General features: G+C 34.3%; 3 protein-coding genes and 1 long non-coding RNA gene across 7 annotated transcripts in view; 2 read left to right on the plus strand and 2 right to left on the minus strand.

Annotated features, from left to right (window-relative positions):
* Window positions 1–4,649: 4,649 nt before the first annotated feature.
* On the plus strand, window positions 4,650–6,449 carry LOC132274825 (uncharacterized). Its single transcript, XM_059776165.1, has 5 exons — window positions 4,650–4,939; window positions 5,121–5,304; window positions 5,499–5,705; window positions 5,917–6,108; window positions 6,198–6,449. The coding sequence occupies exons 1-5, from the start codon at window positions 4,857–4,859 to the stop codon at window positions 6,333–6,335; spliced, it is 804 nt and encodes a 267-aa protein (XP_059632148.1). The 5' UTR covers window positions 4,650–4,856; the 3' UTR covers window positions 6,336–6,449.
* Window positions 6,450–6,675: 226 nt separating this feature from the next.
* Window positions 6,676–10,351, minus strand: LOC132274826 (uncharacterized). 2 transcript variants are annotated; one of them, XR_009470523.1, is made up of 3 exons: window positions 9,855–10,247; window positions 7,543–7,719; window positions 6,676–7,456 (listed from the first exon to the last, which is right to left on the minus strand). It is a non-coding gene; the product is annotated as an uncharacterized LOC132274826 (long non-coding RNA). The 2 variants fall into 2 exon arrangements; XR_009470522.1 differs by having other exon boundaries at window positions 6,676–7,719; window positions 9,855–10,351.
* A 369-nt stretch (window positions 10,352–10,720) lies between these two features.
* Window positions 10,721–13,803, plus strand: LOC132273413 (uncharacterized). Its single transcript, XM_059774367.1, has 5 exons — window positions 10,721–10,917; window positions 11,171–11,354; window positions 11,962–12,168; window positions 12,981–13,175; window positions 13,359–13,803. The coding sequence occupies exons 1-5, from the start codon at window positions 10,736–10,738 to the stop codon at window positions 13,494–13,496; spliced, it is 906 nt and encodes a 301-aa protein (XP_059630350.1). The 5' UTR covers window positions 10,721–10,735; the 3' UTR covers window positions 13,497–13,803.
* A 1,013-nt stretch (window positions 13,804–14,816) lies between these two features.
* The window catches only part of LOC132274827 (protein NO VEIN), a 48,509-nt gene continuing 35,622 nt past the window's right edge, over window positions 14,817–27,703 (minus strand). For all 3 annotated transcript variants that reach the window (XM_059776168.1, XM_059776167.1, XM_059776169.1), the window contains 5 exons: window positions 25,268–25,380; window positions 18,053–18,452; window positions 17,646–17,963; window positions 17,279–17,536; window positions 14,817–16,566 (listed from right to left, as the gene is read on the minus strand). In XM_059776168.1, coding sequence (XP_059632151.1) covers window positions 15,457–16,566; window positions 17,279–17,536; window positions 17,646–17,963; window positions 18,053–18,452; window positions 25,268–25,380 — 2,199 coding nt within the window. In that variant the 3' untranslated portion in view covers window positions 14,817–15,456. The remainder of the gene's footprint in view (window positions 16,567–17,278; window positions 17,537–17,645; window positions 17,964–18,052; window positions 18,453–25,267; window positions 25,381–27,703) is intronic.

Below are 27,703 nucleotides of genomic sequence, written 5' to 3' on the forward strand. Positions count from 1 at the left end.
ACAGACATAGATATTTGAAGCAATTTAAGAATGAGGTTGGATAACTATTCATACAAATGTGTGTTGTAACAATCAAGTACAACAATTCATGAAAATTATAAAATGCGGTCACAAATAACACAATGCATTCGTAACATCTTTTCTGTTGAAATTAGGACAAATTTTAAACTAAACTTCATTCAATACCATATTTACGACACCAATTCCATACTCCAAAACCACAAAATAATAATAATAATAATAAATAAATAAAATCCACCTACAATAATGAAACAAATATGGACAAAACACTTTTTATACCTGTTATCAATTAGTTGGGAATCGTTTTCGGTTGTCTCAAACTTCCTATTTAGGTTGGGATTTGAAGTTGGATAGATTTGGTTGTCGAGGAGTTAACAATTAGAGAAAATAATAATAATAATAATAAAATTAGTATAAATAATCTTATTCGTATCGTTATGTTTAACCAATAAATTACTTGTGACCTCGAGAGTTTTTAGTCTTTTACTTAACAAAAATGTTGTAATGTATGCCACTACTATGTACTTTATTTTGTTGATCCGACTGAGGAAAAAGTGTCACACCGGAATATTTTGTAGTGAGGTTGCGCCACATAGACGCCTATGTTCAAGAGAGATGATATTTGTAGTAGTTTATTATGGAATAATAGAGAGAATATAAATATTTGTCAAAGAAGCGTTATTTGGAATCATGGGTATACTAAAATTGGAATCATGGGTATACTAAATTCCGCAATTCCCCACTGAATCATGATAAAGTTACAATTAAAGGACATCAGGTAAGATTTTCGGCACCAACAAAAATAAGATTACAATATTATGTGAAATTACGTTCGTATTGATATTGTCTTAACTCAAATCTTAACTATCCAATAAAATTGGGACAACACATCACTACCTTATCACCTCATCCTTGTCACCGCCCAACACGGCCATTATTAAAATATATATATATCAAATTGTGATTGACATCAATAATTTTGAAAAAAATATTTTAATTTTAAGTAACATCATATGGCGGCCATTATATTTTCATCTACGAAATCACGAGCAATCATGGACTCATACTCCTCCAATGCAAATTTCTTTCTGTTTGCTTTGGAGTGAGTTTATTTAACCCCAAATATAATTATGATTAATTCTATACTTGGTAATATGATATTGGTGGTCTCTAGAGATATAACGGGTTTGATAGAGATTCAGAAGGTAAGTCCTTGAAATCTCGCTTTCGAATTGCACTCCTGATTTAAATGATATGTATGTTATGGGATCGATACACTTAAGATTAAAAAAAAAAAAAAAAAAAAAAATTTACTTTGTTGGAAACATTTTTTTACCCATTTTGTTTAGACATGTACCAAATTTATACAAACATGCACATGCCTGGAAAAAGCAAATAAATTTATATAAACATGTAAATGGTTGGTAACCATTCACATTTTGCTTTAGACAGGTACCAAATTATCTTTTAAACATGCACATATGGTTGCAAACAATTCTTGCTTTTCCTACAAACGTCAGACTTGAGTGAAAATAGACCTTGTCTAGCTATTTCAAGCAATTTATAAAGAATGAGACACTTACTCAAATTTTGCTTGAAATTACGTTCAACTGTCTAAAAAAACGAAGGCACTTAAAGTTTGAAAATACATGGTTGATAAACTAAAGAACACGTGATTAAAAATTTAAATACATTGTCAAAGTTTTATTTGATAAATTTGATTTTAAATTATCTAAACTTAATATAGATATAGAAATAGATTTATTTTAAAATAAGTGAAGGCAAGAATTTGGTGTCGTCGTATTTATAAGATTATGCCGTTAAGAAATACACACATAGTTTCATAGCATAAATTACGTGGATATATATTACTTTTACTTTTTGTAGTATGACGTGCCTTTTAGAATTCTAAATTGAATAGACATTAATAATTATAATTATTGTTATTATAATTATATGGATATATATTGCTTTAAAATTTTGTAGTAAGCTTTTATTTATTTATTTTTTAGTAAGTAAGTGAACTGTTAGTGTTAGGAAATACGTAGACACTTAAGTTTTATAACATAAATTTCGTATATATTATACATATTGCTTTTACTTTTTGTAGAAATATTTTAGTGTGATTAATTTCGTGCCTTATAGAATTCTCAATTGAATAGGAATTAACAATTACTCCGTATTATCATTGTTATTATATTTTAAATATATAAAAAAATATTTTTAAATATTACATTATGATTTTAAAAAATATAGTAAAAATATTTAGATAAGGTAAAGATATAGATACAGATAAATATAGATATAGATCTAAATGTCACATTATGTTTTAAAGAAATATATATAATAAAAATATTTTGAAATAAAAAATATATGGATATAACATTTTTAAATTCTCTATTAAATATTCTTTTTATATGTCAAATTATAATTTTAAAAATAATAAAAATGTTTGAAAATAAGAAGAAAAAAAAATCTTACACTTTTATACTTAGTATAGATAGATATGTAACAATAACATGACCAAAAACCACGGTTAACGTGTGTGTGTATATATATTCTCTCTTATTTTTGACAAATACGTCCCTTCTAAAGTAAAATGGAGGAGTGTTTATCAAAAGGAGGTACTATATTTTAGCCTTTTTGTCTTTTTATTATTCTTATTAGTTGAACTAACTAAAAATTAGCCATGAACAGTATAAGAATTTGTTTTTTTTTTTTTTTTTATTTAAATAATAATTTACATTACACTGATCTAATTTAAGGTTTGAGCAAATTAAAAATGGTAAATTGTTCAACCTTTATTAAACTTGTTCGTCGATGCTAGAAAACGACTTTGAGTATGAAAAATTAATAATGCCCTTATATTAGAATAATATATTATAGAGTAAAGTGAATAAAAACACCCTTGAACTATTGTCATTTTGCAAATAATTCCTCGAATTACAAATTGTTTCCTTGAACTATTTATAACAATTAAAAACAAACCCATCACAAAAGACTATTTTACCCTCTCTTATTAAAATTTTTATTTCTTATTAAATTATTTTTATTATATTTTCTCTTATCTAAATATTAATTATACTAATCATCTTAATTTTATTTTACCCATCACAAAGGGAGGTCAGGGATTCATGCCTTGGTAGAAGCATGTGTGTGTAAGTACCAATTAAAAATAATAATAATAAATAGTTTAAGCATTTGATAAGTAAGCATTGGGACATTTTGTAACAAAAGGTGATAATTTAGGGAGTATTGTGCATAAAATATAATTTAAGGAGATTATTTGTAAATTAGAACATAAAATATAATTTAAGGAGATTATTTGTAAATTAGAACATAATTTAAGCAGTTTTTTTTATACTTTATCCTATATTATATTACATTTTATATAAAAAAAATGACAAAATTATCATTATATAAAATTTGATCAATAAATTTGCCAAAAATAAAACATCAGAGGTTTCTACTTTCATTGAGTACAGCTGACGGTGTATTCTTAGATAATTTGGTCAACCTCAAAATATATTGTTTTCAAAATGCGCGTAGAAATATAGTTTTTAATTTTTTTTAAAAAAAAACCTTGAATTTTCTGCGGCGCCGCTTGTTTTAATTTTTAAACTACAAGTCGATAAGACTAAAAAGGGCAAGTGGCAATTGGTCGTACCAATCCAAAGACACGTGTATATATTAGATATAGTTATTCTTATCCTCATCTCTCTATGTATATACGGAGTATCTTCTAAAGACAATTAGATGGGTAGCACTTGGGATATATTTGAGAGACACAGTCGTCATCTCTTGCTCTAAAAAATTAATTCACATTTTTCATACAAGCTGTTATATTTGATTAAATTTAATGGTTACTTTTCAAACTCATCTATATCCTTTTCTTTTAACACAAATCATTCTCACCTTATTTTTAATTTCTATATTTAATTTTATATTTAAATCATTCTCACCTTATTTTTAATTTCTATATTTAATTTTATATTTGATTAAATTTAATGGTTACTTTTCAAACTCACCTATATCCTTTTCTTTTAACCCAAACCATTCTCACCTTATTTTTAATTTCTATATTTAATTTTACCATTACTACTTACTATAGCAATAAAAGATAATTACCAAAATAAAAATTATACCAATATATATAACTAAAATCTTGTTGTGTATATATATACATATCATGTAAAGAAAATTAGATAAATAGCACTGGAAAAGGAAATCTTGTAGACCTTTTCTATTATTATTCAATTGATTCACACTAGGTATTTTTATTTTGAAATGCGAATAAGTATCATTCATATATTGTGAATGAATTTAAGTAACTATTTTTTTTTTGACCCGAATAAAGGGATAGAGAGTTTTTTATATTTTTTTATCAATATACCTTCACTTTATAAAATTATAAAAGGTATATATCTATTTAAATTTTTTTGAAAATATTAAACTTACAAATTGATATTTGTAAATAGTTATTAATTTTATCTCATCTCTTTCCCAAAACGAAATGGTTCATCCATCTCTCTTTAATCTTTCCCTCTAACCAAATATAGCATTAGTCTAAAACATACGTGGGCCATTCCTCATCCACATAAACTACATTGGAGGCAAGTATTATCCCCCGTTAATTTGTCAACCAAACAAAGAAATTTATTCACCCGCTTTATTTTCGAACCCACAGGAATGCAATATTATATAATAATTAGGTAGGACAAATCAAAACGGTTACAAATATGTGTGTGTATATATATGTTTGCATTATTCTAGTAGTATACTGTACCTTTCTGCTTCAGCAATTGTTTTGATCAACTTAGTTCCCAAATTGAAGGATGTGCATAACTTTGTTTGTTTGGCAAGCCCACCCTCTATACCCATTCCTTCTCTTGCTCAACAGAGATGAATACCACAACAGGCAAGTTTCATTATGTATTTTGGTTTCTTTATTTTTCTATTGGTAATGGGTTGTTTCTTAACAATGCTGTGTTTCACTGTTATTTGCCCACATATATATATATATATATATATATATGGACACACACACACACACACATATTGGGTGTCTAAATATTGTGTTGAATGCTTGTGTGTTGAAGGCCGACGAAGCCAGCAACATGGTGGGAATGTGGTGAGATATTGGGAGGGAAAGATGAGATTGGCGGTGGGACATGGTTGGCTTCTTCAAGAGGAGGCAGGGTTGCTTATGTCACTAATGTTTTGGAGCTTCATAACCTTCCTGTGGCGAAAAGCAGAGGTCACCTCCCTGTGCGTTTCTTAAAGGTATGTGTATCTATACACAAGCGTATATATTTCATGTCAGCATGGGCAGCTCGGCTAGTAAGGTCTTTGGGAGTACTTCCCTTGGGCTGCTGGTTCGAGCCTCACCCTCGGTGAGGCATAGGTATAAATGATGCACGCTGCGATTTGCATGCACATTAATTTTCTGAATATATGTATATGGTTGGTATGAACAGAGCAAAAAAAGTCCCAAAGAATTTGCTGAGGAAGTGGTAAAAGAGGCACATGAGTACAATGGATTTAACCTGATAGTTGCAGATCTTTCCTCCAAATCAATGCTTTATATTTCCAACAGACCAAAAGGGGAAGCTGTGTTGGTTGAGGAGGTTTCTCCTGGTATACATGTTCTCTCAAATGCAAAGCTCGACTCACCTTGGCACAAGGTTAGATACCCAAACTATTAACCTTAACTTGATTTCAAAACAAATTTCTATGCAACTTCTACATTTGCACACGCACGTGCGCCTGTGCCTGTGTGTGAACCTGCAAGGAACAATGTTGTGAGTACGTGCATGGAAAAAAAAAAACACACACACACACAAAATTTATTCAAGTATGCAGCATATAACTATCATAATCTCTTTTCTCTTTCAGTCTCAACGTCTGGAACTGAATTTTAAGCAACTGCTTGGTGAATATGGTGATGGTGAAATCCCCATAAGCGAGATGGTAAAAAAACTAATGAGAGACACAGTAAAAGCTGATAAAAGCAGGTTACCTCACATACATAATCCTGACTGGGAATTCAATCTAAGCTCCATATTTGTCAAAGTTGACACCCCATTGGTAAAAAAACTTCTACACTCTCTTTTAAGTATGTGTAGTTATATCCTTTTAACATTTGATTTCAATATTTGCATATATTTGGTGAATAGGGACGGTATGGAACCAGAAGCACTACAGCATTGACAGTAAAAGCTGGGGGAGAAGCAAGCTTCTATGAAATTTATCTAGAGAGTGCAAAATGGAAGGAGCATACACTCAAGTATCAGATTGAGAAACTGATCAAGTAGATACATACAGACATGTACGCGTGTGTGTGTGATACATACAGACATGCGCGCGCGCGCGTGCATACTTAAATTTATTTGCATATGTTTATCGATAGATAAATGTCTTTTGAGTTCTGTTTAATAGGATCAATATTTATCCCGTTGATCTTCATTGCAACCAAAGTGTAAACTTCTGCAGTTGTAATTCCTAAATTTATCATGCAATATGTACTGATTTACTATGATAGCTACAAAAAGATACTAAATCGAAAGTTGTAAGAACAATAAAACTATGGACAAATGTAATGCATGCACAATACAATATCACTACAGTGTTCTAATTGTACCATAGCCCACTGAATGAACGATTAAAAAAATATATATATAGGGGAAAAGAATGTAAAAGTTGTTGACAATATTTACACTGCTGCCACAAATCCTGAAAAGGAAAAAATTCTGCCGGTACAACTTAAACTATATATGGTGACCACTGGTCAGTTCTCCAGATTATGCAAAACCCTTATTGATGGTTGTATGCTTTCAGCACACCGGAATTGCCGTGCAAAGGAACATAGCTTTATTCATGTAGTTCTGTGTATGCTGCAACCCTATAGAAGTTTTTAAATTGCTGCACTTGTCCACCATATCTTGTCCTTCCTAGAGACATTTTTATTTGATGGAGCACCAAATGGCCCTTATATACCCAAACTAAGTCAATTGGTAAATAATCCTTTTGGAAATTACGAGCAAATGAGAAGTCATATTCCCCCAGCATCCGAGTGGAACTCGTAGTACATATGTAACAGGTAGCACCATCAGCAATTGATGGAAATTTCCTTCTGCTGCGTTGGCATCAAAACAGGCTATTGCAGCTTCCCTAGATGGGATAGCTTTACTGGATTTTTTAATACTGTACTCCTTGCCTTATTGTTACCTAATAAAACGACATGTGCACTGCTGAAAGGTTCACCTTTTTCAACTGCGAATCACCACTCTCTCACAGATATAGCGAACCAATCCTTCCTTGCAGATTTGGTTGCTTTAACTTCTATGTACTCCATGCTCTTTTCATTATCTCCTATGAGAATGTCGAAGGGGAGACCAGCTAGGCAAGCTGGTAGCCCATCCGAGATTGTAAATGGCTGGGTCGGGGTTCAAATAAAGATCATTTTTTAGATTGAATTTGTGATAACTGTGATCATAATTCAAATAAGCCACAACAGCTCACCTTTGGAGTGAGTTAGAGCCTTTGGGGCCTTTTGAGTGGACTAAGAATTGGATTTTACAAATTCGATCTGGAGAAATGCCAATTTCGAGTGTCCTGTTTGGGTTAGAACTGCAGCTTCCATCTTACCATGTAGTCCAAGAAATCAAATCATAGAATACAATACTGCTACCACAAATTCTGAACCAAGGCAAAAAATATATACGGTAATGACTTTCCTAAGAATCCAATTTTTTCATTCACAAATCCTAATGCAATAAATTATCAGTGTCTAGCAGTGATAAAGTATTTTTTGATAAAGAGAATAAAATAATGATACATACAATTAACCATGGTACGAGCATTCGAATCTCGGTGGAGGTAGGGTGTGTGCGTAATTGCTTTAACTTCCAAAAAAAAAAAAACACCAAACTGGCTACAAACATTATCATACTTAGAAGCTATGCATAAATATGTTTTCAAATGGAATATCCAACTAAAATTTCACTAAATCGTATAACTAGACAAAACTCAACTCAATATTGCAACTAATTGGGGCAGATTACATGAATCTTCATCATCTTACTCCATCTGTGGTCATGTATTTAACCACTCACTTCATATCTTTTAATCTCCTATGTTCGGAGTGTGCAGCAAGCTAAAAATTCTTAAAGCCAAATTCAAGATTTTGAACCAGAATGTTTATTGCAATATCACTGTTAGAGCTCAGGATGTCAAGTCTAAATTATTTGAGATATTTATATCAGGCCTTTCATCTCCAGAGTTTTCGAGGTACAATCCCAATTCTTTGCTCAGCCCATCACCAGAGGAGATCAAGAGAGCTGTTTTCAGTATTAAGGATGGCAAGGCTCCTGGCCCGGTCATGTATTTAAACACTCACTTCATATCTTTTACTCCCTGTCTCAATGCAAGTTACTTTCGGTCTTTCTCCTTGACCACCTAGTTACCCTTATGTTGGAGCATGTCATTCTTCCTCACTTTTGTAGTTAGTTATTGGCATAAGTTGCACAGAATCAAACCATTTAGTTCATGTTCTCTCATTTTTGTATCTAATGGTGCTAATTTCACTATCAAACAAATGGATACATCTCTATCCATCATTCCCTGTCTTACTATCTCAGCATCTATTTTTCAACCATACTTATTTTATGAATATTTTACAACCTCCCAACATTTTATCCCATTAAGTATGACTGGTCCAATAACCGTTTTATACTAGGTTGTTATGATCAATATCTCTAGATCAATCTCGAGGTCTATAGGATTGAATCAAAGATGGACATATCGTACATAACGACATGAAGGATATTTAAAATACAGAAACAACAATAATCCTAAAACACCATAAAACTAGAATTATTATTAAAAAAATATATGGTAAATGCATGAATACACAAACTTATCATAGTAAGGTTGTGAGAGTTTTGCATGGGGAGATTATGATTTGAATCCCTCTGAATATTAATTAAATATACCAATATAATTTGCTCGGGCTGAGAGTGTTTGGCTTTATTGAGATAATGTGCCATTAAACTAACCAAGGCAATTAATTTAGCAGAAATGGGAACATGCTAGTTGAGATATTGTTGCTCTTTTTCAATGTTTGCTTCTTGTAGTCTGTTCAGTCAGGCTGTGAGTGGTTTGCACTATGAGAAAGAGAATAATGTTCACTATGAATATTAGCTTGTTGTAACCTATACTCTGAGTGGGTTTGCTTTTGTTTTTTTCTGTTCTTTTGCACGCCTTGTTCATGGGTTTGTTTGGGCTCCTATAATTAAACCAAGATAATTTGCTCGGGCTGAGAGTGTTTGGCTTTATTGAGATAATGTACCATTAAACGAACCAAGACAATTAATTTAGCAGAAATGGGAACATGCTAGTTGAGAGATTGTTGTTCTTTTTCAATATTTGCTTGTTGTAGTCTGTTCACACGGGCTGTGAGTGGTTTGCACTATGAGAAAGAGAATATTGTTCACTATGAACATTAGCTTGTTGTAAACTATACTCTGAGTGGTTTTGCTTTTGTTTTTTTCTGGTCTTTTGCGCGCCTTGTTCATTGGTTTGTTTGGACTCCTATAAGATTGATCATTTTTCCGGTAATTGCGAACCAAAGAACCCCTAAATTCTATTTTTCTTGTTACAATCATCAATGTTTTATAATAACAAAACTAATTAAACAAACCAAGATGATTCTTTGAGGCAATTTTCCAAATACAAGTAACAAAATTTAATTAAACAAACCATTGACCAAGATGATTCTTTGAGGCAATTTTCCAAAAACCAATAACATATGATGTAATAACAAGAAGCAATACCTGTGACAAACAAAAGACATAGAACTAGTCCACTCTGCAAATAATTCCAAAATTCAAGGACAAAACCAAAGTGAAATTCCTTCACCTTGTTGGCGTACTCGAGCCTCAATTGTGACAGCTTCGCTATTTCGCCTCTTTTGGGGCTTTACAGGTGTTGATGAAGTCACTCAGGCGGTCGAAACTGGTGGTTGCGCTTGTGATCGCTGGGTTTTTGGTTGAACTGGATTGAGATCGGAGGGGTTGGGTGAAGAAGAGGGTTTTTAGGGTTTGTGAGGAGTGGAGAACGAACGAGGTAGAGAAATGGTACCGTTGATACGTCCAGAATCTAGAGAAAGAAAGGGGTAGGGGGTAGGTGGCAATTGGTCGTACCAATCCAAAGTAGACGTGTATTTTGAAGCTAATTACATTTTTATTTCCTAAGATTTGAACTTCAAAATAAGGGTAAAATGGTCAAATTAAAATTTCTATTCATAAAACACCAATACCATTTAATGAGTTTCAATAGTATAAGCGATCACTTAGCAACACACCAGCAAAAAAAAATTAATTGAAAATGACCTACCTATACGTCTCAAAATAATATAATAATTAGTTTGAATTTCAACAATTGCCGCCCTCATGAGTTATACACCTGTGTTGGGTACTAGAGTCATTATTTTCCTACTAAAGGTGCCCCACTAATTTCACAACAAACAAAGGAATTTATTGACCTTTTTTTAAATAAAAAAAAAGTATTTTTTTCAATTTCTTATTTTTGTGAACCACAAAAATGCAATATTGATTATAATTAGGCAGCCTTCCTGGTTAGTTGCTCTCTCTATATATAGTTGTCATGCACAAACACAAAGTGCGACAAACATATTGAAGGCTCTGCTGTTCATATGTGCACTATTCTAGTTGTCTACTTTAACTTTCAGCTTCAGCAATTATTTTCCAACTTTAATTGGTTTGATCCACTTATTAGTTCACAGATTTGCAGAATGTGTATAACTGTGTTTGTTTGGCAAGCCCACCCTCTCTACCCACTCCTCCTCTTGTTCAACAGAGATGAATACCACAATAGGCAAGTTTTATTATATTTCAACTTTGAATGTTTCTTGTTTTTTTTTTTTTTTGGGTGTCTGGTTTCTTAACTTTTCCTAGTGGTATTGGACTTTTTCTTTAACAATGGTTTGTTTGTTTGTTTCATTGTTATTATCCATAAGAAAAAAAGAACGAAAAAATAAAAAATAAAAAACTCTTTAGAAATTGGAAGAAATTTAATATGTTTAAATAAGAGCGGAATGTTTATTGTGTTGAATGTTTATGTTTTGAAGGCCGACGAAGCCGGCAATGTGGTGGCAATGTGGTGAGATAGTGGGAGGGAGAGATGAGATTGGAGGAGGGACATGGTTGGCTTCTTCAAGAGGAGGCAGAGTTGCTTGTCTCACTAATGTTATGGAGCTTCATAACCTTCCTCGGGCAAAGAGCAGAGGTCACCTCCCTCTGCGTTTCTTAAAGGTAGGTAGTGGTACATAATATATATACATTATAATATATATATGTGTGTGTGTGTGTGTGTGTTTTTTTTTTTTTTTGCTTATCAAATTCAGTTCATGAACTCTCATTATTTGATGTTGCGTTCATCATCAAGTAAGATATCAAACTTCGAACTCTATTCAAAGGGTTGAAATACAAATACATTTTGGTTATGTTTGACAATATAAAATTGAAGTCTTGAAATTGGAATTGGTGGAATTGAAAGAAAATTTTGGTTCAATTGTCTAAATTACTTTTCTCCAATTCCAATTCCAATTCTCCGATTCCATTCCAACCAAACATAGCCTACATTTTCTAAATAAGCTTCCAAGGATTAGTTGTTTGATGCTATGTTCGTATAAAATTCATTCTCTGTAATTCGAATCGGAGAAAAAACAGTTCAATATTGACTTTTCTTCAATTTCAATTCCAAAACACCAATTCTATACTACATAACATAAATTTGTTTTTAAAGTTAACAATAACAATTATTTTCACAAAAGATCAAATTTTCATCAATGGTTAAAATTAATGTGTGTGTGTGTGTATAATTTGCTGAATAATATATGTATATGGTTGGTATGAACAGAGCAAAAAAAATCCCAAAGAATTTGCAGAGGAAGTGGCAAAAAAGGCACACAAGTACAATGGATTTAATTTGATAGTTGCAGATCTTTCCTCCAAATCAATGGTTTATATCACCAACAGGTCAAAAGGGAAAACTGTGGTGGTTGAGGAGGTTTCTCCTGGTATACATGTTCTTGCAAACGCACGACTTGACTCACCTTGGCACAAGGTTTGAACCCCCAAATTATTAACATCCAACTTTATTTCAATCATTTTTACATTTGATTTCCTTAAATTGTTTTTTCATTGATAGAGTACTTGAACATACGATGCATACGTGAAACTCGAACCGATCACTTTCTCTTTTTCTCTTTTTTTCAAGAAGAATAATGCATACCACAAGAACTAATGACATGGGTTGATTGACCAGTTTTAATGTAAATGGACTATAAGGATACTTTTGATGATTAAGATGGTTTAATTTATCTAAAGCATATAAATAATAAAATTTAACTTTAATATTCAACTAACTCAACAAAGTTTATTGTCTTAATATTTAGAGTTACTTTAGCTACATGAATTCTATTTTTTCAACATAGTATCACTAAATATATATGTATATATATATATCTTAATAAAGTGCTAAAAAAAACCTGCTATATATAAAATGTGTAAATACTTATTGGTGTTTGAAAAACCTATATTTTTTCAAATTGAGCAAATGTGGACAATTCTTCAATTTGAAGGATGAAATACCAAAAATGCCCCAAAGACAACAAAAATAAAAGACACTGTTTTAATTTTTTTTGAATATTTATAAATATTTTGTGGTTTTTGTAACATTTTTTTGGACTTTGGTGTATTTTGGGAGTTTTGTTATAAAATTTTAAATTATAGAAATAACAGGGATGTTTTTCTGCACAATATATATATATATTTGCACTTTACCCTATATATACGTATAGTGAATTTAATGAGTGGGTGTATATAATTTATTCAAGCATGCAGCAAATAACAGTCCAAGTTTCTTTTCTCTTTCAGTCTCTACGTCTGGAACTGAAATTTAAGGAACTGCTTGATGAACATGGTGATGGTGAAATCCCTACAAGCGAGATGGTAGAAAAACTGATGAGAGACCCTGTCAAAGCTGATAAAACCATGTTGCCTCACATTCTCAATCTTAACTGGGAATTCAACCTAAGCTCCATATTTGTCGATGCTGTCGACACCCCATTGGTAAAAAAACTTCTTCTTCTGTATACTTCAAACTTTACATGGTCCGGGATGGTCACGGCCAATTACAACTCGAGCAAGCAAATGTGTCAATTTTATTCAGATTTTTACTTACGTGTCAGGTTACGATTGACTGAGACCATCTAATAATTTCTCGTACATATATCCTTTGATTTTGACGTATAGGGACGTTGTGGCACCAGAAGCACTACAGCATTGACAGTAAAAGCTGGCGGGGAAGTGAACTTCTATGAACTTTATCTGGAGAGTGAAAAATGGAAGGAGCATACATTCAACTACAGGATTCAGAAACTGATCAAGTAGATGACCAAAGATCACTGTTCTCGTACATATACATATATATAAATAAATACTTAAATTTATATGCACATATATATATATATATATATATATATATATATATATATATATTTATCAATCGATAAATCTCTTTTGAGTTAAGCTTAACAGGATATATATATATTATCCTGTTGATCTTCATTCCAACCAAAGGTGTAAACTGGTGCAGTTGTAATATATGATAAATCTCTTTTGAGTTAAGCTTAAAAGGATATATATATATATATTATCCTGTTGATCTTCATTCCAACCAAAGGTGTAAACTGGTGCAGTTGTAATATATGATAAATCTCTTTTGAGTTAAGCTTAAAAGGATATATATATATATATATATATATATTATCCTGTTGATCTTCATTCCAACCAAAGGTGTAAACTGGTGCAGTTGTAATATATATATATATATATATATATATATATATATATATATAAGGTTGGAATGAAGATCAACAGGATAATATATATATCAATCGACAAATCTCTTTTGAGTTAAGCTTAACAGGATATATATATATATTATCCTGTTGATCTTCATTCCAACCAATGGTGTAAACTGGTGCCGTTGTAATTCCTAAACTTTTGTACAATAAGTACCGGTTCATTGTTCATCTTGTAGACTTGCAGTATCATATATATATATATATATATATATATATATATAGAAAACATATTTATACATATGAATTATGATTGATAGTTGGCTGCCAAATTATCAGACAAGAAATCCTTGACCTGTTAAATTCTTCTACAAAAATGAGGTATCTAATACTTGTTTTCAAAGTTCACAAATACAATTTGAGGTCCCAAGAGGCATCTTGCAAACTTTCCAATAGTTGAGGGCCACAAATTTCAATCGAGGTGTACAACTTCCAAAATTATAAAATACAAGCAGACGTTTTAGAAATTAAGCAAAGAAAATTCTATATCAACATAAATTCTCCAGTATGCTAGCAAACCACAAACCCCACCAGACTCCCATTTCTCGAAGAGAGGTGGAGGCACACGAGTATCAATTAATAAAAAATAATAAAAAAAATTATAAAATTATAGAAGGGCATTTTGATCATATGTGAAGTAAGCAGGAGCACCTGGCACGTGCACGTGCTTCTTCCCGTTGGGGGCAAACTTAAGGAGAGGGAATAACTTAATGACTTTCACGAGGTTTATTCAATACAGAAGGGTAAGATGCATAAATTTCAACGGTTAAGGGGGGTTTTTATGATTTTATCCCTGAAAAACATACCAATTTAAAACCTGTACAAATAAGAAAAATGCGGACAAACATAATACAAAATCATGTATAACCATTCACTTCTGTTACTAAGTTTTTATATCCAAATGTACTTACCAAAAAAAAAAAAAAAAGTTTTTATATCTGAGGATGATACGGAACAGGACATTAAAAAACGCTTATGGCAATCTCCTTGGGCCATCTCTCTCGATGAATGAATTACAACAGAAAAAATAATATTTACATTCTCTATTGGAAAAAGTTAAAACTATATCGTGACCATAGGCTTCTGCACCAGTTATACATGGTACACAAATGGGGAGTGTATCAATATTATTTTCAGGTCAGTTCTCCAGATCATGCATAACCCTTATTAAGAAGTCGTCCTATAGTTTCACCGCACCGGAATTGCCCTTCAAGGAACATGGCTTTATTCATGTAGTCATGCGCGTATGCTGCAACCCTATAGAAGACATTGCATTGCTGCACTTGTCAACCATATCTCGTCCTTCCTAAAAATATCTTCATTCGATGGAGCACCAGATGGCCGTTATAATTTCAACGTCTAGTTTGAAGTCATAAATTCTGTCAACTGGTGAATGATCCTTTAAGAAATCATGAGGAAACCGAGCAGTCATATTCCTCCGGCATCCAAGTGAAGCTCCACAGAAGTACAAATAACAGGTAGCACCGTCAGGGATTGATGGAAATTTCCTTTTGCTGCTTTGGCATCAAAACAGCCAATTGCAGCTTCCCTTGCTGGAATAGTTTTACTGGGTTCTTGAATACTTTAATCTTTGCCGTATTGTTACCAAATAAAACAACATGTGCAATGCTGTAAGATTCACCTTTTTCAACTGCGAATTGCCACTCTCTCATAGATATGGCAAACCAATCCTTCCTTGCAGATTTGGTTGCTTTAACTTCTATGTATTCCATGCTCTTTTCATTATCCCCTACGACAACGTCAAAGGGTAGCCCGGTTTCATTATCTTTGTTTACCCATCTTACACTTGACCCGCCAACATTAGCAGCAAAGTAATTGAAAGCTACAGACTCTCCTAATCTCCCTGTTAACAATGTTTGCTGTGCATTGGGTGTGCCAAAAGATAGCTGTTCTCTCTGACCAAACTTCGATGTACTGGAGTTGGGTCCATCAGATGGTGTATTCAATGTGACATCCATATCAGAAGCAACCAGATTGTAAGCATGATAAGACTGCACTTCTAAAAATTCAGAATCTTGTAAACATGCTGCCATTGTGAGTGATGCTGAGTGACCTTCAGTGGTCGAATCAGCATTAATTTGTTCCATGTGATCTATCTGTGCAACAATTTCTTCAGAAACTTCCTCCATTCTCACCTGCAGGCCACTGCTTGGCTGCAGAACTGCTGCTTGTGTTGCTAATCCATTTGCACGAGCAAAACTAAAACCTGGTGCAGTTTTCCAGTCCACAGGTGGCCAGCTAGAGCTGATTCCTGGTCTTCTCTTAGATTTTGAAAACTTTTGCTCATTAATCATCGTTGAAGCACAACTTGTCAGGAATGCCTCGTCATTCTCTGTTAATGATGTCACAGATGAAAGGGACCAGACAGGTTCTTCATCAGGAAGTTTTGGAATCTTCTGACTATTTAAAATGAAAAATTCGGTCTGCTCCTCGTTGGAGCCTGATTCTGCCATGGTTGTGATCATGTGAAGAAAATTCGCCAAGTGTAGTTCAGGAGTTCCGTCAAATAATAAGCGAGAAAGCTCCATGAATACAGAGTGGGAATCTGATTCCTGAGTGGTGTACAAAACATAGCCCTGTAAATGTTAAAACAATAATGAAATGTTATTACACAGGTATAATATGGAAATACATGCCACTTTTGTTTCTCTAATTTCCATAACATTGACAAACAATGCTTCAATATAACCGGACAACATTCCACACCGACAAGTCACGAGTCAGTGCATCTTAATCCAACATGGCACAACTCCACAGCAACATATTTCAATCTCTCATTCTCTACTAGAGTCGCCAGGTTTTTTTTATTATATATCATAAAAATTGAAATCAGAAACATGAAAAAGGGAAAAGAGAGAAGGAATCTTCGTACTTATTAATGCATCATGTAATTCATGCCAACAATATTGTACCAAAAATGTAGCAATTCTAAGAACCCTACAAGTTCTCTAAGACATATGGTATTTAGATTTATCATCAAGGCAGCAACCATGTTGGATAGCCAAATATTGTCCAGCTTTTGGACCAAATATTTCCAGAGGTTTGCTTACCATACCGGCCCACGTCATCATTCAAAACTTCATGGCCCACTATTGACTAAATCATCTGGGCATTGAGGCCAAAGTGAGTAGGATCACCTAGCCAAGCTTCAAAATTGGAAAAACGAGCACCACAGAAATACATGCCACTAGCCAAATAAAGATGGAGAGTCGACCAAAATGGGCATGGATGAATAAATGCTAAACAAAAAAAGAGGAACAATCCAAGAATACCAGCAAGATTACACACCTGTAAAAGACAGCTACATTCAAATCGCTTCTTAGATGCAATGCCAGATTTTTTTATGACATTCCTATAAAACAACTTTCCAACAGCAACAACTCGCACATGACTCAGTTTCTCAAATCCAGACTGCTTGAGTTGAAAATATTTATTGGGATGTACATTGTAGATGTAGCGCTGAGCATAAGGAAGAGCCCAGTTCACCAATGAAGCTGTGAAACTACAGTCAGCTGGTCCATAATATATTGGTTCACGAGTTGTAAGCTGCAAGAACGCAATGTTATGGAAGGGAAGATGTTACTCAATTATTTTTTTCAATCCATATTTGTCTGAGAGAACGGCAAATATTGAGAGAGAGAGAGAGAGAGACTACCTCTGAAAGAGCAGGAATCTCTAAGGTTTGTATCAGACCAGATACCTTCAATCGAAGCATCTCTTTTTCACTGTCACTAAGTTCACCAAAGTAAAGAAAATCAATATTGTCCAAATGCTTAAATTCCTTTCTTAACTCATCATCATCACACCAGCATACAAGGCCAAATGATGCGTGTAGAGAAACCCATTTATCTTGTACAACGGGAAGCACTGTACATTCCAATTTTAGAATACACTCTTTCAAGTAAACAATATCATCAGAGCTCAGCAATCCAGATTTTAGTTCATCACTCCACCTTAGAAAAACTCGGAAAACCTGACATAAAATAAATAAATAAATGTATGGCAGGGAATCACTGATAACTCATAACCGCAACATATATTGCTTGCAATTTGGTTACTTACAGTGTGAGCAGCCTGTGAAGGCAATACAATAGTTGACAACTCCTGCAAAATCTGAAGGTAGCTACGAGAAGAAGGGATCTCGTTGACTCCACAATCATAGACAAAAAAGTCATGAAGGCCTGGATAAATGTTGCATAATGTTTTGCTTAAGGAACGATAAGTTGAACCTAAGCCAGAATGCGAATGGATTTCTGTCATTTGGTCAATACAACCAGTTGGATCATGCCAATATACTTCTTGAGGAGAGTAAAATACACCAGGTACAACATCCTCATGCCTAGAACCACATAAATATGGAACAAAAACAAAAGGTCCCAAACACAATTCCTCTGCAATTTTTTGCTTTGAAGTAGCCATTTCATTCCGCAAAAAGGTGTAAAATTTGGACATTTGTGCTATGCTGGCATAAGATTACAGATTAAAAAAAAGAAAAGAAAAAGTCAAGAGCCATTAAATGAGCCTGGTCATATCAAAATAATAAATTTCAGGACTTACATGGAAAATGCATAATTGTAAAATAGTATATTATTTTTGAAAAATAAACATTAAGAAAACAATAATAGTATAAGAAGTGCAGCATAGTTTGCAATCGTCATCATAAAAAGAAGAAACACACACAATATACATCATCAATGAAAACTATGCAATGCTTCGAAGGCAAAATCATGTGACAAGCTAAGAGACTCATGCAAGTGGCAGTAGCACATGTGAGAAACAAACAAACACAAAAACACGCAAGCATGTAATACACACAAGCACATGACCATTTACTTTAAAGTACAGAAACTACAAGGTGGAGATAATTAGATTAGTAAATGGGTCATGATCCAAAATAGCTGCCAAAAAGTCATGGAAATTACATTGCGTCATAGTGACTTCAAAATAAGCATTCAAATATTATAAACAAGACCTGGTTTTGATAGAGATCATGGTAAGATAATATTTAACAATATATTAAACAAAATGCCAGTGAAAGAAAAACAATAGAAATGTAATGTTTATGATATATATATATGTGTGTGTGTGTGTGTGTGTGTGTGTTGTAGAATTAATGTTAAAAAGAAAGGGAAAAAAAATCTCTTAGTGGTGGGACCCACCACCTTTTTGACTTTTGAATGATCAAGAGGCCATCCTTTTTGCCTCATTTCTTTCCATCATCTCTCGAGAGTCTCTCTCTCATTTTTCTTCCGTTTTTCTTTTTTCTTTCTATACAAACTTCAACTCTTGATTAATCTTCAACCGTTGGGAGTTTTTTGGTGCCGTTTGCGGCAAATCAGAGAGCACGGCGAGATCTACACGTTGACATAAGCAATTTCTCATTTGGTGCACTCTAGGGATTTCGAATTTTTGGACCCATTTGGGGGTTTTTGCATCTAAGTGAGGTAGGGGTGCTCTAATTCATGTTTTCTTTGATCTTTTGAGAATTTCCCCTCTAATTTGATTCTAAGCACGTTCAATTTTAACAATTTGGTCTATGTTGTTGTGGTTGTATGTAATTAAGTTGATGGATGTATTATATGCGTTAACTGAACTTATAATTATGATCATATATTTGGTGGTGAAGATACATGCTCAGTATTGACATTTTAGATGCTTCCATGATTTTTAATTGTTAAGAAAAGTGATGTAGAAATCATGAAAATAAATGTTAGGATTTCCCTTAATAATGTGATCATGATGTAGATGGAATGTATGGAAATTATTGTAAATTTTTCTTGAGAAATTGCCATGATGCTATATATATGATGTGTATATCTATGTGTGTTATGTGTAAATAATATATGTGTGTATGATTTGTTGATTGGATATGAAAATCATGCTTTTGTGATCATGTCCTTATTTAATATGTGTAATTGTAGAAATTTTGTTGACTTAAAGCATGCTACAAATTCATGAGAAAATTCTTCTTTAGTATGAAATGTTATTAAGGTTTGATGATGTGAAGATTATGGTAATTTGTGAAGCATGAAGCATTCATGCATCCATTGGGAGAGAAAAAAGGGAAAAGTATTTTTTTAAAACCAATAAAATTGTTTTGGGGAAACGTTTTTGAAAGTGTTTGTGAAAACCAGACGCCTAGGAAGCGCATAGTAGTCCGTGGTGTTAGTGTGGTCTAACAGGGAGTATGATTGAGCTAACTAGGCCGGATGCGGCGCCTTGGAGGTGCCTTGTGGTCATGGATAGTTAGTCAACCCTCCATTCATGACGCCTTAGAGGTGCCTTGGGTCGGATTACACTAACGGTTTGGAAGTTGAAACGGTATTGTTTCGGAAATGGGGAGCGACATTGCATGGCATGGCATTGCATTGGCATACATTGTATATTTGGTGGTTAGACGACTTGCGTACATATTTGTTGATTATTATCGTTACTTTGCTTGTTTTCCTCGAGATATAATCCCATTCTCTCGTATCCTATTCATTGTATGGATTCACGGGGTCGTAAGATGTGTGTCTTTGACGCTTCCTATTGAGCTTTATGCTCACACCATCATTTTAACATTTTTCAGGTTACGGGAAGGAAGTGGCGAATGACATTCCTCCATAGGTTTGAATGGGTTAGTGGACTGTTTTATTATCTTTTATATTTGTGATTTCATTTGTTTTGTATAAGTTTTGGGATGGCACGTACATTATGTATCGGCCTTAGAACTTACCATAGTGCCTTTAGATGACCTCGGGTTCGGGTAAGAACCCGGTTAGCGATTTGAACCCTCGGGTTCAGGTCGTTACAAGAAAGATAATGGATTTTTTTTTTCAAGTGCTGGTGATGTATAGGTTTTATAAAAATTAAATACCATACCTCGGAAGTAACAACATAAGGTAGGCCCCAAAAACCCAAGAACTGATAAACACTAGAAAATCCATTTAATCAAGAAAGAAAATTTCAACAAAAGATAGTACTAGTTTTTTTTTTATAAGTAAAGATTGTATAAAGATGCGCTCAAAAGGGGAACGCATCCCTCAGAAAATACACAAGGCCTAATAGGGCCTCTAAACTCTCAGTGTGTCCAAAAAATCAATTACCTCCTCCACGGATTTACAAGCTCCCTATAACCCAACAAAAAAGAGTGCTAATAATAAAGAACTTAAACTCCCCCATAGGAGTCTCCTTTCCTTCGAAGGACCTCCTATTTCTTTCATGCCAAAAACACCACCAAATGCAAAGAGGCGTAACCAACCCTCCAAATATAACAGACTTGGGTCCACACTATACAACCTCACCAAGCCTCAATCAAATTTATGGGGGATCTAGGCATAACCCACTGAACCCCAAACAAACTCAACAGCAAGACCCAGCAATCCCAAGCCACAGGGCAATGCAAAAGAAGGTGATCAACCGTTTCCCCATCTCCCTTACACATGTAACACCAATTGACCACTACCTGTCTTGCTTGATATTCTTCATCATTTTCATCTTCAATCACACTGTAGAACTATTTCAAACAAACAGCGTCTTATTCTTAATCCTTTTTCTCCCCTTTAACATATAGAATGTAACTTTAGTAAAACTAGGAATACAAGCGGGGATGCAATGAAGATCGAAGATCAAGAATTAGCAACTAAAAAAATAAATGAACATGTCGTTACCTAGACTAGATTATTCATTGAGAGAGAGCGGAGAGAGAGAAGGGTGGGGAGGGAGGGAGAATTGAAGTAACGTACTTTGAGATACAATAACAGAATCTATTGAGGGGTGACGTGATCCACATTGAGAGAGAACAAAAAACAGCATGGTTTGACATATGTAAAGAAAGATAAGATATAACATAAATTAACTAAGAATAACGCTACAAAATAAGCGACAAAATCCTACAGCTTTTGATGTTATTACTTTTGCAGGAGCTAAGATGTCATTCCTTGTGGTAACCACTGGAATGTTACAGATCAAACACGAGGGTCATAGCTTATTCAACTTGCCGTCAATTAGGCCGCCCAATTCGGTTTGGAGTCTTAGGGTTAAGGAGGTTGTTGCCTTTTAATAAAGCTCTCCTTGGTAAATGGCTCTGGAGGTTTGGGATCGAGAGGCATTGGTTATGGAGGAGAGTTTTTGCTAGAAAATTTGGGGAAAGTCGTGGTGGGCGGTGCTCTCTGGCGATGCGTGGTCCAAGGGGGGCGGGAGTTTGGCATTTCATTCGGAGGGGTTGGGATGACTTCTGCAAGCATGTTCGTTTTCGTATTAAAGATGGAAGGAGAATCAGTTTTTGGAAGGATCTCTGGTGTGGAGAACTCCCTCTTGCTCTTGCTTTCCCACGGCTCTATAGGATTGCTTCTCACCGACAGGCCATGGTTGCTAACTGTTATCATTTTGATAACGGGAGACTGTCTTGGGATGTTCAGTTCAGGAGGCATTTTCAGGATTGGGAGATCGAGAATATTTCTCGTTTTTTGGAGCTGTTGTATAGCCAGGTGATTTCTTTTGGGGAGCCGGATTGGTGGTTCTGGATTCCTAACTCGTAAGGCCATTTTGAGGTTAGGTCCTTTTTCAGATGCCTTTCAGTTGGTCACGGAGAACCCTTCCCTTGGAAGTCTATTTGGCAGTCCAAGGCTCCCCGCAAGGTCGCTTTTTTTGCTTGGACCTCTGTCCTGGGTAAGATTTTAACCCAAGATAATCTGAGGAGGAGGAATCAGGTGGTGGTCAATCATTGTTACATGTGTTTGTGTAATGAGGAGTCAGTTGATCACCTCCTTTTACATTGTAGCATGGCCAGAGATTGTTGGGATTTGATGCTTCGATTATTTGGGATCCATTGGGCCATGCCTTATTCCTCTAAAGGGTTGATTGAGGCTTGGAGAGGCGTCTGTTGGGGCTGGCATTAAGGACGCCTGGAGGGCTACGCTGCTTTGTATCTGGTGGTGTATTTGGCTTGAAAGAAATAGGAGATATTTTGACGGAAAAAAGAAGCCTGTTTCTATGCTTAAGTTCTCTGTTATTTCTACTCTTTTTTGTTGGATTTCAGGGAGAGATTATAGATCTATGGAGGAAATTATTATTTTCTTGGCCTCTCTGAAGGTCTAAGGCGCCCTTTGGCCCTTTTGTTTCTTTGGGCTTCGCTCCTCTTTTGAGCGTTTTTAATAAATTCTTACTCATCAAAAAAAAAAAATTAGGCTATAATAGTAGTTGAGATATTAAGGAAAGATAAGATAGTTCAATACCATTGAAATTATTGCCTTAAGAAAAGCAGGACAACAACTCAAACATATTAGATTTCGACTCAGGGATGGTAAGAGGATCAGTTTCTGGGCGAACATTTGGTGTGGAGATCGTTCTCTTGTTCTCGTTTTCCCACGGCTCTTCAGGATTGCCACGGATAGGCAAGCCATGGCGGTCAACTGTTATCATCTTGATAGTGGGAGATCGTTTTGGGATGTTCGTTTCACGAGGCAGTTTTAAGATTGGGAAATTGAGGATGCCATTGGTTTTTTGGAGTTGTTGCATCGCTAGGAGATCACGATCGGAGATTCTGATGACTGGATTTGGGTCCCTGCCTCTCAGGGGCATTTTGATGTTCGGTCCTTCTTTAGGTGTCTCACGGAGGGGCCTGGAGATCCTTGCCCATGAACACTATTTGGCGTTCCAAGGCTCCCCTCAAGGTGGTATTCTTTGCTTGGACCTCTATCTTGGGGAAGATTTTGACTCAGGATAATTTGAGGAGAAGGAATCAAGTGGTGGTCAACTGTTATTACATGTGCCTATGTGATGAGGAGACAGTGGATCACCATCTTTTGCATTGCACCATGGCCAGGGCCTGTTAGGATTTGATGCTTGGTTTGTTTGGGATTCATTGGGTTATCCCTAGATCCTCCAGAGGGTTGATTGAGGCTTGGAGAGGTTATACAGTGGGGGTACATATTTGGGATGCTTGGAGGGCTACGCCTCTGTGCGTTTGGTGGTGTATTTGGCTCGAGAGGAATAGGAGATATTTTGAAGGAAAGAAGATGCCTATTTCTATGCTAAAATTCTCTATTATTTTTACTCTTTTTGGTTGGGGTTGAGGGAGAAATTATAAATCTTTAGAGGAGATTGTTGATTATTTGGCCTCTTTGAAGGCTTAGAGGCTCTTTTTGGCTTTGTGTAGTTTTCTCTTGGGCTTCACTCCCATTTTGAGCGCTTTTATACAATCAAAAAACAAAAAAAAAAAAAAAAAAAGAAAAAAAAGAAAAAGAAAAAAAAAGCAGGACAAGAAGATTTGTGTATCTGATCCCAACTAATTCAGAAAAAAGGCTTTATTAAGTTGAGATTGTAGTTTAATTCGAGTAGTTTAGGTTAAAAATGGAGTATATAAAACTTAAAGTATGTTTTTGTTGACTTTTCAACAATTTAATAATCTATTCAGGAATGGACAAACACTAATTTTTTATTGAGTTGGATGTAGTTGAATTTGAGTAGTGTAAGTAATGTAGGACAAGAAGTGCACTGATACCAAATAATTTTTTATTGAGTTGGATGTAGTTGAATTTGAGTAGTGTAAGTAATGTAGGACAAGAAGTGCACTGATACCAAATTGATGCAGGACCAAGAAAAAAGAAGATAAAGAGATAGAAGAGAAGAAGAATAGGAAGAAGAGGAGGTATATAGAGGAAGAAATCTGTATTTCAATGCTCAATATTATCAATCAATTATCAAAAACTAATCATCTCAATGTGCCAACTGCTACATATATAGGCAACTAAAATAAGACTATTATAAAACCCTACTACCAAAAATAACAATTCTAAGGAAATCTCAACAACAATATAATCTCAAAAAAAAAAATCCCAACAATAATAAAATATAAATAAATCCCGAAGGCCTATGCCTATAATAACTATGTAGAGAACAATGCACACGGGGTTCACCATGATTTTCATCAAAACATTAATGTTAGCACCTTTATAAGTAATAATCTATTTCTCTCCAAGAAACTTGGCTATGACATAGCAGTAACAACGATATTTTCCCATCACAATCCTAACTAGACCAAAATGGACTAAATTTATAAGAAGAGAATATATAACCACACTACATCTTAAATGAAAATAAAAATTTCCAGGCTTCAAAAAATAGTTCATGTGTGAAAATATAACTGCCCACAAAATAAGCTTCTTTAATAACTTTAGCCAACCGGAGAAAAAGGTCTCCACTAACGAATCCATCTTGCATTCAGAAAATGAAATAACATGGCAAAGTTAAGAACATTCATTATATAATAATAAAAAGAGGAAGAAATGGTACCTAGCTTTAAAAGGAGTCTCAGATCTTCTCCAAACTTGAAGAACAGCCAAAATGTCATCAAGGTTAATTTGAGTCTTAAACCCGATATCACCCAAAAACTTTTTGCTTCTTACCTGTTTCAATAAGAAATGAGTAGGTAACATCAGCTAATTCACCCAATTCAAAGTGCAACCAGTTGTTCCATAGGCTGAACTCATAATCACAGGGGACATGCCAACTAATGTAGGTTGTCAGCTATGCAATAGGCAATGAAACAATATCCATATCAATTATCATGTGATCATCATCCTGAATGTGGTCAGCAATGACAGTCATATTTTGGATCTAATGTACATGAATGATATTAATTGCAATCATTTCAGAAAAATAACAGAAAACTGACACCAACCATTGAGAAAAGTTTACAAAGCATTAGTATAAACTTCAATGAATAACATTTAGTCTGAGTAATGCAAATAATTTAGGCAATCAATACACCATCAAGATCTCAATGGTTTTCAAGATCAAGAGATATTGAACAAAAACAAAATAAGTATTCCACTCATTTTAATGAAAATCCATACATCTAGGCCATCTATCCTTCTCTGTCAAGTTACTCTTGAAAGAGCTTTTTTTATCCGTAAAACGTACCCCATAATTTTTATTTATATTTTAAGCTCAAGTTAAAAAAATGATGCAATTTTACCATTGAAATAAGTCCATTCATAATGATTTACATACCTAAAAGTAACATAATATGGAATCATGCAGCATTGAATATATACATACCTACACCTAAGTCCCTTGTCTAAGGCTCTTAAAGGACAAACAACTTTTCTTTTCCTTTTTTTCAAAATAAAGAACGATGGGTCCATTATATATGTATATATATGCATTTAATCAATATGGGATAAAGGCAAGGATGATGATGATATATATGCATGTGAATAAAATATAATTTTTTAATATATTTATTATTACATTTAGATATATCAACATATAATATATACACCCAGGGCTGCAAATGAACTAACTCTGACTCGCTAGGCTCATGAACAAGCTTGCACACTAGATGGTACATTATACTTGAAATTCTTACAGTTTAGCTCATTTGATTTAAGTTTAGCCCAAACTCACATATGTTTCATAGGCCCAATTAGTTCTTTAATCTTTGTAAGTTTATCCTACAAATAAAGTCCATTAATCATTAGGCCATCAACCCATATATGACTATATATCAGCTGTTGGATTGCTTATAATAATAAAATAAATAAGATGAGAACCCCTAACATAGAACAACCGCAACAATTCTTCTACACTGCGCAACCACTCTCCAACGCATCCTCAAGAGTCTAAGTACCAACTGCAAGGTTATTTCATACCTCTCTCTCTCTCTCTCTCTCTCTCATTTGGAATCATGCGGCATTGAGTTGCATGAGCATGAAGATTGGAAGTTAGCGAAGGAGACGATTTCTTGCATTTTAAAAAAAGATAGTATGTAGATTTTTATTTTTTTAGATTTGATTCCTTAGGTTTGTATATGACTTGAGCCAAGCCAAGCTTGCTAAAATACTACCTCGCAGAGCTCAAGCTTGGCTAGGCCAAGCTCACATGAGCATGAGCCAAGCCCGAGTACCTTTCTCTGCTCTGGTGAGAAGCCTAGACCACCCAAAACATGTCTGATTCGGCCCAGCTTAACTTGGTTCACTGTTGCCCTATATCTACCAATTATGTCTTGCAAACATTACTAGTGTCTTAAGATTTTTAATTCCTTAGGTTCTTACTTCTCTCTAACTTTGTTTTGTTTTTTGTTTTGTTTTTTCAACAACATGAGCAAAATTGCATTAAATGGAGTTCACTCCCACGAGTGTTTTTTAAGGCTTTCTTTCTGGGATAAATTGTTTAATTATAACAAATGGTTTGGAATGCTGGCCCTTTTCCAGTGTCGTCCACATTGTCTCAAAATTTTCAGACACAAAATTTTCAATTCCTTAGGTTATTACTTCTCTCTAACTTTGCTTTGTTTTTCAACATGAGTAAAATTGCATCAAATGGAGTTCACTCCTACGAGTGCTTTTTCCAGGCTTTCTTTCTGGGATAAATTGTTTAAATATCACAAAAGTTTTGGAACGCTAGCCCTCATTCACATAATAGACTAAAGATAGAGCACAAGCTTGTTTTATAGCAATAGGAATTTATCATTGTTAAACAAGCAGATAAGAATCAGTTCTACTTTTAACGAGTTGTGTCCACCTTTCGCCTATCTTTTTTTTCAGTAAGTAAATATTTTATAGAAAGACGTCCATCTTTCAATCATTGGTGGCATAGCAATGCTCCCAGTTTCATATGTAACTTACAAATTGTCCTCTTGCGCTCATGTTTTCTCTCTGGGTTCATAAAGTTGCATGGGGTTACAAATGGTCCTCTTGCGCTCATATTTTCTCTCTGGGTTCATAA

This window comes from Cornus florida, unplaced genomic scaffold (genome assembly GCF_030987335.1).
Source record: "Cornus florida cultivar Cherokee Brave unplaced genomic scaffold, ASM3098733v1 CherokeeBrave_3.0.0_Hap2_Chr09, whole genome shotgun sequence".
NCBI classification, from domain to species: domain Eukaryota; kingdom Viridiplantae; phylum Streptophyta; class Magnoliopsida; order Cornales; family Cornaceae; genus Cornus; species Cornus florida.